The 15,926-nt window shown below is 39.7% G+C and overlaps 1 protein-coding gene across 3 annotated transcripts in view; it reads left to right on the forward strand.

Annotated features, from left to right (window-relative positions):
• The first annotated feature begins 46 nt into the window (after positions 1-46).
• LOC113132548 (solute carrier family 66 member 2) overlaps positions 47-15,926 on the forward strand; it is a 79,790-nt gene continuing 63,910 nt past the window's right edge. Inside the window, exons 1-3 of one of the 3 annotated variants that reach the window (XM_026310739.1) lie at positions 47-319; positions 3,322-3,577; positions 3,678-3,811. In XM_026310739.1, the coding sequence (XP_026166524.1) occupies positions 3,369-3,577; positions 3,678-3,811 (343 nt within the window). In that variant the 5' untranslated portion in view covers positions 47-319; positions 3,322-3,368. The remainder of the gene's footprint in view (positions 320-3,321; positions 3,578-3,677; positions 3,812-15,926) is intronic. The other 2 variants (XM_026310737.1, XM_026310738.1) reach the window with 2 other exon arrangements.

Below are 15,926 nucleotides of genomic sequence, written 5' to 3' on the forward strand. Positions count from 1 at the left end.
GAACGGGGAACATCCACGGTGATATGTAGTCCAGTTTACTTCTTATGGCCTCAGGAAGATCCTAAATCGGATTCATTCAAAACATTTGTTCATCTGTTAAGATGCACCCCAACCTTAACGACCTGCAGCTTTAATGCTGGAGCTGCGTGACTCTACAAATAACAGCGTTGTATATAAGTGAGTGCGCGCGCGTGTACATGTTCCTGCCGGCGCGTGCACGCTGCTGAGTTGGGATTTGAAAGTTGGAGCTGCCAGGGAGCTGAGCGTGTTTTGACGCTGGAGCAGCCGTGAGTTTAGAGACGGCGAAGGAAGGTGACTGGTAAGTTTTCCTATAAAACACTGCCTCTAAGTCGAGCTTTACATTAGCGTTATCAGAGCGGTGCGTGTTGTGAACGTGGGTTTAAAGTTTTAAAAAACTTAGCGTCTGTGAGATGATTGTTGATAAATATTTACTTCAGAGCGGCGTATTAAACTTTCCACACGTCAAACCTTCTTAGTATACGTTTATAAGAGTGTAACCAGGCGGTGTAGTTTTTTCTTTGCGTGTGTGTGTGTGTGTGTGTGTGAGACTAGTAGCTGTATAGCCCCACAGTTTGCTACTGTTGTCACAGTGTAACCAGGCGTTTTAACCAGGCTCTTCCTCCGTATCCTGTTACTCTGGCTGCTGGAACCCAGCAGTCCAAAAACTGATGTCTGGAAGTGGAGGCACGTTGGCCCAACCCCATAAAGTTATGCTTTGCTATATAAATATATAAAGCATGAGGCTTACTGTTAAAAAAGGTGGCCCAGCGCACTTAGACTAGTGTGATGGTGTACTCACAAAACACTGGACACAGGAAATAACTGGAGACGCCTTTGATCGTTAAATTCCCGAGTAACGTTTAACTTTAGCGAACCTGTGAAAACATTATTTATGGAGTGTGTTTAAGTTGAGTTGAATTGTAAATGATCTAAACTTTTAAAAATGTTCTAACCTACATAAATGAATCTCAGAGGTAATTGAGAGCTGTCTCTCAAAGCAGAGAAGTCCTGGCTGGAATATTCTATCTTTGCTTGTGGAGTTGCTTTATGAGTAATCAGACTGTTAATCTTCTGGATGACTCCACCACATAAACCTGCGTCTGCTGCTGTGTTGACGTTACCTGCTATTAGCAATCATACCCAGAGTGAGATGAAAAGTAATCATGCAGCTGCTTCTTTCATGTTGACATGTCTAAATGACTTCTTAAAAGTTCACTTTTAACTGGCTACACTTTTCAGTGCACTGGGCCAACTCACCTCAGCTTATAGACATCAATTTTGAGTTATAGACAAAGTGAATAATATAATATAATATAATATGCCTCACAGCAAGATGGTCCTGGGTTTGCAACCCATCAGGGGCCTTTCTGTGTGGAGTTGCATGTTCTCCCTGTGCTTGTGTGGGTTTTCTCCAGGTACTCTGGTTTCCTCCCACAGTCCAAAAACATGTATGTCAGGTTGATTGGTGACTCTAAATTGCCCATAGGAGTGAGTGTGAGTGTGTGAGGTTGTTTATCTCTATGTGGCCCTGTGATGGACTGGTGACCTGTCCAGGGTGTACCTGCCTTTCACCCAAAGGGAGCTGGGATAGGCTCCAGCAGATCCCCATGACCCTAATGACAAATAAGCGGGTATAGATAATGGATGGATGGATGAATAATATAATACACTGATTATATTTTAAAAAGATAATAGCACAGCAATATGTCACACAAAAGTAAGAGCTAAAAAAAGTGAAAATTGCAAATGTCTTATAGGCTCACACATTTGAAGTAAGAAGTAAGATGTGTGCTTGTATGAATTAGCAGCTACACAACAGGATGGGGATGACAGCTGGAAAATTGAAGTCAAAGATCTTGAAATTTGTCACTGAGAGCAGTGTGCAGGCAAAGGTTAAAGAGCCAGAAGGCACTGAAGGTAGAGATGACAGGCAGGTATTGGGGGCACAACTGGGGTGATGTGGATGGGAGGTGTCAGCAGAGGATAGGGTTAAATGGAGGCTGTGGCGACCCCTGAAGAGAGCAGCCGAAAGGAAAAGAAGTGTGAAAATAACATGTCAAAATACAATTCTGACTCCTCCTACTAACTGACTCCACTGTAGGTTGTTCACCCTGAGTGTTCACATAGTTTAACACAGTTTATCTGCATTACAACTAGTTCAGGTTAGTTCATATGGTTAGTCTACTCTCTGGAACAGTGGTGTGTTTTATGCCAAGTGTTATTATCATTCCAGAAGGGATAATGATATCAATTACCTAAGGGACATGCTTATTCCCTCCTTTGCCAAAGCAACCTACAGAACAAATAATAGTCTAGTTTGTTTCAGTTCAATGTGATAATGGTAAACAGCTCGTTGGTAATGGCAAGATGCTCTGTACACAAACCCATGACCTACACATTCAGAGCAAATAGAAGCAAGTACAGGAAGTCTGTGTGTTGTGATTGTCATATGACTTGTGGATTTGTAATAATCAGTGTGCAACTTACTGGTATTATTTTCATAATCAAATCCTCAAAATAGGGGTACCATAACCTCCTTTTTCCAGTGCATGTTTTTTTTCTGTTTCCACTGTTTGAGGGTGCTGCACAGTTGACAGAATATGATTGCCTGTAATTAAAAATCTCGTAGAGCTGTTAGATCTAGTGAACTGTGCAGTTTATGTCAGTGGGAATACAAAGGTGGGGAACCTCAGGTTAGAGCCATAGTTTAGTACATTCACAAGTTTTTTTTTTTCTTTTTTTTGCCTGCTACCTGTTGTTGTAACGGCAGGGGTTGTGAGTTGGCATAGCAGGAGAAAGACATAACTACTAATTACATTAACAGTGTCTCATTTTTTTTAATGTCACAGTAAGCCACAGCAGTGTGATAATGACTAGCATGCACAATACCAGGATCCTGAGAGTGAAGCAGTTAAATGGAATTCAGCCACAGTTAAATTCACCATTTATAACCATGCTTTTTATACTGACATGCCAATATGTCTTTCATTAAAAAGGCATATTATTCTAAAGCTTAATTAAATGTCCTCCTAAAAGTTTGCGCAGAATCATTTGGCTGCTTACTCAAATATTTTCCTGATTAGAGAGAGGATTGTAATATGAGAAGGGACAGTGATTTAAACCATCGACAAAACCAAGCTGGTCCATACAAAACTGGCATTTAAATTTCATCATCTTAATAGGTTTTTCTGCTGTTTGACACTTGTGGAATTTTAATTTCAGGCTCAGTTAGTGACCTCTGGTTGCCCCATGAACACACATCTGTGATAAGTTGATAAAAGTCAACTTTTTGTTTCCAAGGTGCAGTGTCAGGACCCTCTGGACACCCCTAAGAGTCTCTGTAAGCGATGGATGCAGAGATGGTTCTGCAGGAGGATGACATGGAGAGCTCATGGACACTGCTGTCCTGGGTAGCGTCCTGCCTCATGGTGTTTGGAGGGGCCCTGCCCTATTTGCCACAGTACCAGGAGATCCAGAGTAGCGGCAACACCAAAGGCTTCTCCACTAGAGTGTGCCTGGTGCTGCTCATAGCTAACATCCTGCGCATCTTCTTCTGGTGAGGATATGAGAGAGAAAACACTTTGCTTGTCTTCTAGATCATTGTTCCAATTCAAATGATAAATACTTTAATTGATAATGTGGCTGTGTACCTTTAGGATAGGGAAGCAGTTTGAGCTGACCCTGCTGCTCCAGAGTGTGGTGATGATCCTCACTATGTTTGCCATGCTCCACCTCTGCTGTACAGTCCAAAACACTAACCGAGTGAGCACCAAGCAGCACAGACTTTCAGGTAACCAGCCTTGTGCCTATGTACCTTGATTGAAAACAGTCATAATAACTATGCAATATTAGCTGACATTACAACATAATAAACATTAATATACAGTAATCAGAAAACATTTCAGGGCAGAAAATGACATGTCCAACATACCATTTCTCTGTCAGCAGTTTGGTGCTTCAACTCCTACCTCTTGCCAAAAGAGGGGGCCATTGGAAAAGCCAAAGTCAAGGCTGCATTCAAAATACCTTACCACTGATGGCCATTTTTCATTTCCCTTATTCTTTATTGAGTAGTAGTTACTACAGTCTCATGTCTGGATGTTAAAACGTGCTATTGCATCACAGCAATATTCTGTCACACATAAGGTTAGTCTCTTTTGAGCTTGACTGTATAGTCACGCATGTATAAGGAGGAAGTGGATGAGGCATGAGTGAGGAGTGAGGGAGAACTGGAAAGCGGATAAAGAGGGCTAAGATTAAGCAGACCAATATCAGCCACGGTCTGTGTGTGAGAGAGAGGCTATCCAAGATTATTTCCAGGGTCACTCTTTATAGGGTTCTGTCTTTTATGGGAAATTGGGTTTTTTACAGATTTGTGAGCTGATTGCTTTTGCAAATGGGCTGACAGAAATTCAATCTAAATACAGTGTTTTATTAGATAACAGTCTACAGAGCAAAATTGAATAACGAAGTCTTGTAACAATCTGATCATGCACTGCAAAATGCATTATTAAAGCCATAAATTATTGTAAGTGTTTATTAAGATATACATGGTTTTATTTTGATTTATGTGTGTGGAGGGAAATATTTCTTTACAAAGAAAACATAATGCTGTCAAGAGCAAATGTTTTAAAGTGAGGTTTAATTGAAAACTAGAGATTCTGTGTGTGTGGACATGAGAGTATCTTCATCTAAAGCATCTGTGCTTGTCTTGTTCCAGCAAAGAGCTGGTGTGTTACTCATCAGTAACTCACTTTTTTAAAGCCCACGCATAAGGTTTTTCAGATAAGATGTTAAATGACACCTGGTGGTGGATCGTTTATCTTTGAAGGCAGATGATTTTGATATTCAGTATAGCTCTCTGTACACAGTATTTGTGCACATGTTGCACATACAGTGGACGTTGTCTGCCAGCTGGACCTATAATCCATTTAACTATTTATGTTAAACAGAAACAATAGGAAGGATTAATTAAAAGAGATGCAGCTCTGAATCATACTGTATCTTCACTCTCATTACTAATAATCAGTATGACCACCCCCTTACATCAGGCCCCTCTCTCTGCAGGGCAAGCTTGAGATCTGGTTTCACAGAGTGTGGGTATGATGGGTTTTTGGTGGGTACAGGACAAGAATAGATCAGAACATCCCTTCATCCCAACTGTCCACTCGCCACTCCATCCCTCCATTGCTAAGTCTTTCCACCAGATCATTGTAAAGTAGATTCTTCTCCCCAAGATGCACCTTAACATAATTTACTAGCATGTAACTATTTTAAGGACTGTCCATGCTGAGTTCTCTTCTGTCATTTCTCAGCATACCTCTCTCTTTAGCTTTTTCTTTTTCCACCATCCTTCTTTTTTCCCACCTTCCTCCGCTGTTCTTCTGTCCATTCTTTTTTTTTCTTGTCCTCCTGTTGTTGTTTTATCTTGTCCCATCTCTTATCCTCCCATTCCTTCCCTTAACTTCTCTTTTCAGAAGGGCCATCTAAGACTGCCAAAAGTCTTGTGTGCCAGACCAGTGTCATTTAAGGTCATGCTGCTTGCCTGCCAACACCTGTCCCCTACTTACTGACCTGATTTTTCATTTCCTAAAGACACACAACCAACAGAGTAGGTGAAATGGGGATCACTATTGGTTATGCAGCAGTCCTACCTGTTACATGCTGTTATTGCTGATTGTGTTGACTTTTCCAAGCCCCAATCCATTTTGGTTTCTCTTGTCATTTATTCCATATTTCAGCAATAAATACTATGTATGCTGATTTTTGTTCCATATATCCTCTAATGGTGTTCAGTGTGCCACTGATGAATTCTGGCATGCTGTTTTAATTCATGTGGGATCCAACCTTGTGCATGGAGCTTTTTGGGCAAAATGCTGCTGGATATGCATTGTCATTGTGATCCCTTATTGGACAGAAGTTCAATATTTTTAAAAGAATCATGTTTGTCTTTTTCAAAATGGATTTGTTTGTTTGAGTCCCATGCCGAGTTTAATTGTTCCCTGTCTCCCAAACTTGCAGGCTTGTTTTCATACTTGTTTACAGTTATTTCCATCCATAGCATGTGTACCCAATGCTATCCTCAACAATTTGTAGGTGTTAACCATTAATGCTGGAAAACACTGCTATCTCTCTTTCTGATGTATGCTGGGAAAATGGAGAACAATGTACAGGTGGAGCCATGTTAGTATGACTGAAAGGAGTGTGGTCCACAAAGCCGAGTGTCCCTCCTCCACACTCCTGTGGTGTTGTATTGTGTTTTACCTGAAGGCTTTTGTACAACCAAGGATTGAATTTTCCTGTAGACCATGTGAGAATGTGAGCTGTGATGTTATCATCACACATGAATGTGCTGTGCTCTGATTATACACAAAAATTGTAACTCTGACTGGAACTGACCTAATACTAAAATTGTTCCAGAGAACAAGATACTTTCAAGAAAGTTGAGTTTGGAAATTAATTTTTTCACACTGACTAAATTCTGACATACCGTAACACATACCATACATGGAAAAAATGCTTTTTATTTTAAGTTGAAGTGTTTAACACAGGAAATGATGCATTTACCATCACCGGTTTGTCTTATCTTAAACACACAGAAACAGTTCATTTTTGTGTGATAATTAGCATAATTAGATTAGAAATTGAATTTTGTAGCCAGGTCACCTTCATCATCACGGGCTTGAGTTTGTTAGGTTGTTGGTACAACTCATTGGCTTTTTTTTAAAGCTGCCTTAATGCAGTGATGGTGGCATAGCTATAGAATAAAAGAGCAGCAAAAGCAGTTTTTGATGATGATGGTGATTAGTGATGATGGTTGTTACAGAGCTCATCATTGTTGTTTTTTATGTGATTGCCAGCATATTTAAAACTTAAATATGTATACATTTAATAGTGAAAATATGTTCAAAATGAAATCAGTTTATTATTGTAAAGCATTTAAAAATATTCCAAATTAGTTGACTTTCCAAGTTAGATCATGAACTAAATTAAAAAGAATAAAATTGTGCTACAGCTGCAGAGTCTTTGTAATGATCTCTAAACCCAGCTGACTTGTGACTTTGCAGTGACTTCCAGTGGCCACCCTGGGGTGCCACATTAGCAGTCCTGGCCTTATGATACAGGGATTGGGAAGCAAGTAGAGAGAATATGTTCAAAGGCAAATGTGACCTCAAGCTGCAGTGTTAGACTTGGTACAATGAAAGGAGGGAGGTAGTTTGAATAAACAAAATACAGGAACAGCAGGATTTGATTTAGATCCAGTAAAAAGTTGGACAACATCCTCCTCTACTGGTTGGATTGGGTGAAACACATTCTAGCCACATAATACATTGGCTCTTAGTCTAAAGACCTCTTGGGGATAATTTAATGAATATGTGCATTTCAACCGTAGGTCTTTCTTTCTTTCTTTCTTTCTTTTGCTCGGTTTAAACAGTTTCATAATGTTAGGCTGGTGCTTTTATGCCCAAGAGTTTTTAAAGTATTCTTTTTATTTATAATCTGTCCATGCACTTAATATTCTTTTATATATGTATTTTTTTCACATTTAACCGACCGGCATTCTCAGCTTTCGCCTACAAGCTCACTTTGTGAGTCACCTAGCAAAAAACTGCAATTGCTATTTAACATCCTGTATGTGGGAGCTAGCAGGAGCTTACCAGACCATAAACAGACTAAGAGATGGGACTCTTGATAGCTGGGGTTGACCCTTCAGTCATCCTTAAAACCATACTCAAGTGTGAGCAATTTCAATTTGCTCTAGATAACCTTTTCAGAAGAGGTTAGATAGAGCAGACATTGGAAGCGTGATGGGAATTGTTTAAAGAGTGTGGGCTCCATCAGTGGTTAATTCAATGTCTGCAATGTGGCAAAATGAACACAAACAAGTAAGCACATATGCTGTTTGCCAGGAATACACTTATAACAGCCACATCTCTCTACCTTTCAGCACTGAGCAGGGAGTAACTGACTTGAATTGTGCAGGATGTCTTACAGCTGAAAATTAATTGAGAGATTAGTTATTTGATTTGAAGTATACCTTTAAAATAAATTAGTGATTGATCAGTAAAAATAAAACTTCTTCTGGCGATCAAGTCTTGTCAAGGACAATGTGATCATGAGAGAGATAATTGTTTAACTATTATTCTTCTGCTTTATGTGTCATATGATAGTTTTAGTGATGTTTCTGGATTTTCTACATTGAAACATTCAAGTATTCAGATGCAAAATAGCAGTACAAATCAAATAAATTACCTTATAGACTTATACTTTCACTGTTATTTCAGTGTTCATCATGTGGAATGGAATGTTCTGCTTTTGCTTGAAAATGTCCAACATGCAGGTCATAACTTTCTATTTCTGCTGGTACTTTACTGTTATACTTTATGTGGTGTTAGTGGCAATCCTCGTAAAGTGTTCATTGGCCAGTCTGTTGACAGAGATACTTGGAATGGGTTCTCAGTGAAGGAGATAAACTACTTGTAGTCCTGCACATCTTTGAATCTTGATTCAAACTTTTCCTTCTTGAATGGAGTGCAAATTTTATTTTGGATGGCTAACTCCACATATTGCCTCCAAAGATAAGATGGAAAAAAGGATAATTCTTAGACTTCTGCTGCTGTGAAATTTCAACCCTCTAACATCAAATAAATAAATAAGCAAAAGAGGAAAAAAAGTCTTTTTAGAGCAAGTATAACTTTCATCCTCTCAGTTTCATCCATGCCCTGCTTTTCTCTAACCTGGAGGTGGATGTTTATTTAATTCATGGGGCAGGTGACATGAAGACCAACTTCATCATGTTGGGCCATCTCTTCTTTTTCTTGAAAAGAACTTACAAGAGATTCAAAACCCTTTCCAGCATTCTTCCACAACATAAACATTATGCATAAGTATTCATATTTTGTCTTATATACTTGTAACAGTTCCTGGAATTGGTGATAATTTTGGCTGCCCTGACAAGAATAAAGCTGAGAGTCTGTGCAAACCACCTGCCTTGTTTTCTTAAAAGGTTACTCCTGTAGGTTTGAGGGGGGTGTTTTTAGTGAATATTGCAGTGAAACATAGCAAGTATGGGGATATTCTCCCTCTTCCTCAACAGTAAAGTGTCTTCACTTTCTTCCGCACAGCGAGGGCTCCATTGGTGTGAACAGTTGACTGTTCTCATCAAGTTTTCAACTTTATTTGAAAGGTCCACTCCTCTAGTTTGGCCTTGTTTAGCAGCAAAAACAAAACTTTTTCACCAAAAGAGCTATCTTTGGGGAACCAGACCCAGATGTATAGTTGTGCAACATCTCTAATGTCAGCTACTGTTCTTTACCACTTTCTTCAACCATTTGAATTAAAGCTCTACATTTGCAGCTCCTTCATATGTTTTAGATGGGACTTATTACTGAAATCAGCATGCATAATGTTTGACCAAAAAAAAAAAAAAATCTCTCCTTTGAAATATCTGTCTGCAAATGCTTACTTATGATTTGCCAGAATATATGCAGTTTTTTATGTTGCTTCTGAGAAACTTTCAGCTGTTGAAATTACTGAAACAAGTTCGTCATTCATGCAGTTTTAAAAATACCACTCCAAGCTGCGTCGCTAAATACAGAGCACATCTTCTGACATAGTAAGCACAGGGGTTTGATTTGTTTTCCACAAATAAAAACTTTCCATTTTTTCCTAAACCTTTGTGTTAATTTCTAACAGTGCAACCTGTCTTTTTTTTTTAAACCTGTGTTCATTCTCTTCCTCTCCATCTTCACCCTGTGACATAATTCAAATAATTGGCATAATTATGCCAATGAAGCCTCGAAGTTGGAGGAAGGCGTTCTTGCCATTCTTGCTTTTGTATGTCTCAGTTTGGTTGTGTTTCAAAGGCAGTGAATCTTTAGCATTTATGTACACTGTATGTGTGCTGAATTTGTTTCTGAATTTGACCTACTCTACTGTCACAGTAATGTAATCGCTGAATGGTGCAGTGCAGAGTATGATGACTCTGCCACTCACCCTTATCTGCAACATTCAGGCAGCATTGCAGTGGGATGAATCAGGTGTAACAAACACAACCATGCGCACACACACACAAACACAAACAAACAATACACACTGTCAACCAAAACAACTGCATTTACATATCTGACACACAGAAAAATGGTCTGCTTACTTTTGTCGTTGAGTGTGTTTAATTAAGCCCCTGATAACAGCAAAGTTTAATTAGCAAGTCAATTGAAGTCAGGCAGGTGAGAGGTGCATTCAAGCATATTAAATTATTTGGGTGGAATATTTAAAAATGGGAAATAAAATAACATCCCTCCAAGGTAGTATTTGCAGAGATTTTTTTTTTCTCAGAAGTTCAGTGAAAACATTTTCCTAAACCACAGTTTAGTCTTGTAATGACCTTTTGTATTAAGGAGGTTGTTCTCAGTCATGGTTTTGCCTTGTGTGACTCATAAGGGAGATTTGTTGTAGAAATGGTGCCATGATGACACAAGAAGGTGGAGGAGTGAATGTCACTTTGGTGTAATGGCTAAGGTGACCATGCAGCTGTCACGGGCTGTTTGCTATTATGTCCTAGAATTAATTATTTAATTGTGAAAAGTGCATCTAATATTCTCTAATCAAAGTTTGCATATGTGTGTGTGTGCGTTTCATGCTATATTATACATTAATTTTTCAGTTAGACATAGAGTAGACCTTTTTCCACAAGAGACGGTTTGACATGTCATACCAGGAAATTGTAGGTGAAAACATGTGAATGAATGATGGCTGAATTGCAATTCCAAAGTCCTGTTATTGTGCATGTAGTTCATTGTCAACTGCTGTAGTTTACTGGGACACTAGTATAAAATGAAGAAACTGTTAATATTAACAGTTTCATATGTGTTTAGCTGCTGTGCTTTTTTTGCTTTGACAAGTCAGATAGCATCCTATAAAAACAAACCCTGTTTCTTTAGATCATAGGTCACTAACAGGCGGACCGCGGTCCGGGTGCGGACCCAGAAGCGCCCCATACGGACCCGGACCTACAGCCAAAACAGAAGATTGTGATTTAAAACCTAACGGGGCGCTTCTATTTCCACCGGCGCAGCTTTTTTAGACTTTACAGTAGTGGAAACGCACAGACCAATTGCATGCGAGTTGAGCCATTCCACGTGATACGACTCAGCCAATCAAGTCTGTGCATCCCAGGCGGTAAACATTACGACTCTACAGTGTAAACAGCGCTAGAGGCAAGTTACACATGAAAACAGTGTTGCCAACTTAGCGACTTTGTGCAATATTTAGCGAGTATTCAGACCCCTCTAGCGGCACATTTTTTAAAAGCGACTAGCGACAAATCTGGCGACTTTTTCTGGTGTTACTGGAGACATTTGGAGACTCTGATGTGTCTGTACTGCACCGTTCTTACACTTCTCAATTTGCCGCAGTAAGACGGCAAATCAGCTGCAGCCGCGGGCCCCTCCCCCGTCCCAAAACCTTCACAGGCGGCCCAGTCCTCTCGCAGCAGTCCCTCCCTCCCAGCTGCAGTCACAGCAGGAAGTGTTCACGCCTCCGCGTCCCGACTGCAAATGAATCCCGCGTGCGATCATGTATGTGTGTGATCTGTACTGATGCATGGCATAATAAAAAAATAAAATAAAATAAAGTAAAATGTTCTTTGTCTAAAATAAATCACTGCATTTGACTCAAACAGCCTCAGTCATTTACAGCAAGGCAAATGTATTTAGTTCTGAGAACCTATTAACTGCAGGCCGTCATGCTACATTATATGGCACAGTACAAATATTTTGAGTGTCCCTTATTCTGTCCCTTATTTCTTATAAAGAATCACAATTGTCTCTTACTTTCCATTTCTGAAGTTGGCAAAAGCGTCCGTCACAATTACAGCATGTGCCGTGGACATTATGCAAATTACGCGATGACGTCATTCAGCGACTTCTAGCGACTTTTAGGACAGCCAATAGCTACTTTCCTTACTGACGAGTTGGCAACACTGCATGAAAAGACAGTACAAAGAAAAAGAGCGATACATGTAGAAAACAAAGGGAGAGAAACTGTAAAGTGAGACAGAGAAAGAGAGAGAACTTAGTTAATGAGAGAACATTATACATATCTACAGCCATACAGATATGTTCAGTTGTATGTTACATGACTATAAATATTGTCAGAAAGTTTTTGAATTGTACTGGATTCATTTGATTTGACAGTCAGGTATTGATTACATGCAGATGTTGATAAAACTACTAGGCTACTAAAATACATATCACACTAACTAGTTAGACATTATGATCTTCCGGACCTTTGCTTCAAGAAATTTTCTCTAACTGGACCTCTTTAAATTTTAGTTGAATACCCCTGCTTTAGATCATAAAATTTTCTCCTGGGCTCACACTTGAGGTTATAAAATCCACATTGGAGAATTTTAATATTCTTTTCAGTCTTTAAATATGCATGGTGGCAGCAAACAATACTATTGACAAGTTTCAGCCCTACACCATTCCTGCTGTGCATATTTAACAGTGTTGCTACGTGAGCGCGTGCAGAATTTTCTTCGAGCTGATACGGAGTGAGAGCCACAGGGTACAGCCTGGACAGATCGCCAGTCTGTCACAGCGCTGACACGCACTGATAGACAAACACTCGCATTCACATCTACAGGCAATTTAGAGTCGCCAGTTAGCCTAACCTGCATGTTTGGACTGGGGGGAAAACTAACAAGATTCAGCAATGCTAATCACTACCGTGCACCACAGTGCTGCCCACTTTCACTTTCAATGGGGAGAAATCTAATTAAAAAAATATTCACCTTACATCTTCTGATTGATTTCATGTTTCAAAAATATTCTTTTTGTTTTGGAGCACAATTTAATGAATATACCTTTTACTAGGCATTTTATAATACTTGTAAATCTAATTTGTTCTAAATTTACCCAACAGGTCTAGAAAAGGTCACATCAAACAGAATAGAAACTCACTTATGGATTTCAAATGGAAAATTTAATATTGAGTACATTTCTTCTTCTCTCTCTGAGGGTCTGCCCTGATACCTCGTGGTTATTTATGGATGTGGGTTAGTAATTCATGAGCTCGTCTTTGACCTTGTTGAACTGCTTGTGTCAGTCAGGACAGTGTTTCGGCTCATTAGACAAGCACTGGAGAGTAGACCTGACAAAGAGACAGGATCTAATGCCATCCATCTCTAACATTGTGTGTGGGTGTCATTGTGACATTTTGGTCAAATAAAAGACAAGCATGGCTGGTCCTCACTTTCTGTGCATCTTGTGGACTGTCTGAGGGTTCAGATTAGAATTCGGGTTAGGGTAGGGTTGAGGTAAGGGCTACAGTTAGGCGTTAAGCTGTGAGTGGTCAAGTCAGGGTAAAAGGCGTGACTGCATTATATCAATATGGTATGACATGATTGTGTGTATGTCTGTGTGCATGTCAGCTAGTGTTGCTCATGTTGTGGTCACATAAATCGCATTTTATCCCCCTGATGTCTTCAGGGGGACAAAAAGCAAGTCCCAAACATATACTACTGTTAATGTTTCGCTAAATCACCAAGAAACCTATGTAATTAATGTGATGTTTCCTTAAGTGATGGAAATACAACTGTGTGTGTGTGTGTGTGTGTGTGTGTGTAAGAATGGGTGTTAGTGTATGTGTACCTATGTGTTATATACAGTATATGTATTGTATTTGTGTGTGTAGGTGTGTACTTTCATCTTTGTGAGGACTATTTTGAGCATAATTCTTTCAAAGGGAGGATATTTTGGCAGGTTCTCACATTTTCACACACCTGTTTGAGGGTTAAGATTTTGTTTTAGGGGTAAGGTTATAAGTAGGTTTTTAGGGTTTGGGTAGGGGTTGGAGTTAAGTATTAAGTTGTAATGGGTAAGGGGATGCATTATATGAGTAAGTGTCCTCACAAAGATAAAACAAGGGTGCACGTGTGTGTGTGTGTACTTGTAGAGTTATCTTTGTGAGTACCATTTTGAGCATATTTCTATCGAAGTGAATCATCTTGACAAAGTGAGGACATTTTCCTGGTCCTCACTATTTTCAGACTCCTGTTTGAGGATTAAGACTTGGTTTTAGGGTTAGGGTTAGAATTAGGTTTGGTTTAGGGTTAGGGTGAGGCATTTAGTTGGGATGGTTAGGGTTAAGGTTTCTTTTGATCACTGTTATTCCTATTCTTACGAATAGGAATAACCATAAATAAAGCAAAACCACATGCTTTATAAATATATGTACTAGGGCTGCAGCTATTGATCATTTTTGGAGTTGAATATTTCAGCGATTACTCGAGTAATTAGATAAAATAGACTTTTGCATTTTTAAACAATAATAATATTGTGTAATACGTGACAGAAATGACAGGTTGGCTTAAAATGATGTTACCTTGTGTCGGCTCCGCAGGGTGAGCCGGTCTGGTCCAACTGGATGCTCTAGGAGTCAACTTATTTGGTGCATTGCTTACTTGCAGTTTAACATGAATTATTAATTTTGTTCACTACTTCATTTCTAACCAGATGCTTCTGCTGCCTTCTGTTCAGATGTTGAAGCATTGACGAAGTGCTGTTAATTCAATTCAATTCAATTCAATTCAATTTTATTTGTATAGCGCCAAATCACAATACAAATCATCTCAAGGCACTTTACAAAAACTGAAACTAAAAACCCAACAAATCCCTTATGAGCAAGCACTTGGCGACAGTGGAGAGGAAAAACTCCCTTTAACGGAAGAAAAAACCTCCAGCAGAACCAGGCTCAGTTTGGGCGGCCATCTGCCTCGACCGGTTGGGGTGAGTGGATAGAGCAGAGAGAAAAGAACAGCAACAATAAACAACAAATAGACACTGCAGGTTGGTTGCGCCAGTAACTGCACATCAGCGATATACAGCTCCAGGACCAGGGACACCTGCAGAAGGTACAGAGACAGAGAACAGAGAGAGGGAGACAGAGCACAAACTAGGGGAGAGAGAGAGCACAAGGTTAGTGACATTCAGTGGTGGAATATACATGAGGTGGGAGGTGAGGAAGAGACGGGAAGGGAAGGTGGGGGGGGGGGGTTAGGGTAGGGGAGCTCAGTGCACCGATGGCCCTCGGGTAGTCTAGGCCTATAGCAGCATAACTAAGTGATGGTTCACAGTTGTCTGAAGCCAGCCCTAACTATACGCTTTGTCAAAGAGGAAGGTTTTAAGTTTAGCCTTAAAAGTACATAGAGTGCCTGCCTCCTGAACCCAGGCTGGGAGCTGGTTCCACAGGAGAGGAGCTTGATAGCTAAAGGCTCTGCCTCCCATTCTGCTTTTGGAACCACAAGTAGACCTGCACTCTGAGAGCAAAGTGGTCTATTGGGATAATATGGTACTATGAGGTCTTTAAGGTATGAAGGAGCTTGATCATGAAGGGATTTGTATGTGAAGAGAAGGATGTTAAATTCTATTCTGTATTGTACAGGGAGCCAATGAAGAGAAGCTAATATAGGAGAAATATGATCTCTCTTGCTAGTTCCTGTCAGGACTCTTGACTGCGGCATTCTGGATTAACTGGAGGCTTTTTATGGAGATACTGGGACATCCAGATAGTAATGAGTTACAGTAATCTAGCCTTGAGGTAACAAATGAATGGACTAGTTTTTCTGCCTAATTTTGAGACAGGATGTTCCTAATTTTGGCAATGTTGTGCAGATGCAGTTCTAGAGATTTGTTTTATGTGTGAGTTAAAGAACATGTCCTGGTCAAAAATAACTCCAAGGTTTTTCACAGTAGTGCTGGAGGCCAGGGATATGCCATCTAAAGTAGCTATAATTTTAGAAAAGTTATTTCTGAGGTTTTTAGGCCCAAATACAATAACTTCTGTTTTCTCTGAATTTAAAAGTAGAAAGTCATCCAGGCCTTTATGTCAGTTAGACAGGC

The sequence above is a fragment of the Mastacembelus armatus genome, chromosome 6, assembly GCF_900324485.2.
Source record: "Mastacembelus armatus chromosome 6, fMasArm1.2, whole genome shotgun sequence".
Lineage (NCBI taxonomy): Eukaryota > Metazoa > Chordata > Actinopteri > Synbranchiformes > Mastacembelidae > Mastacembelus > Mastacembelus armatus.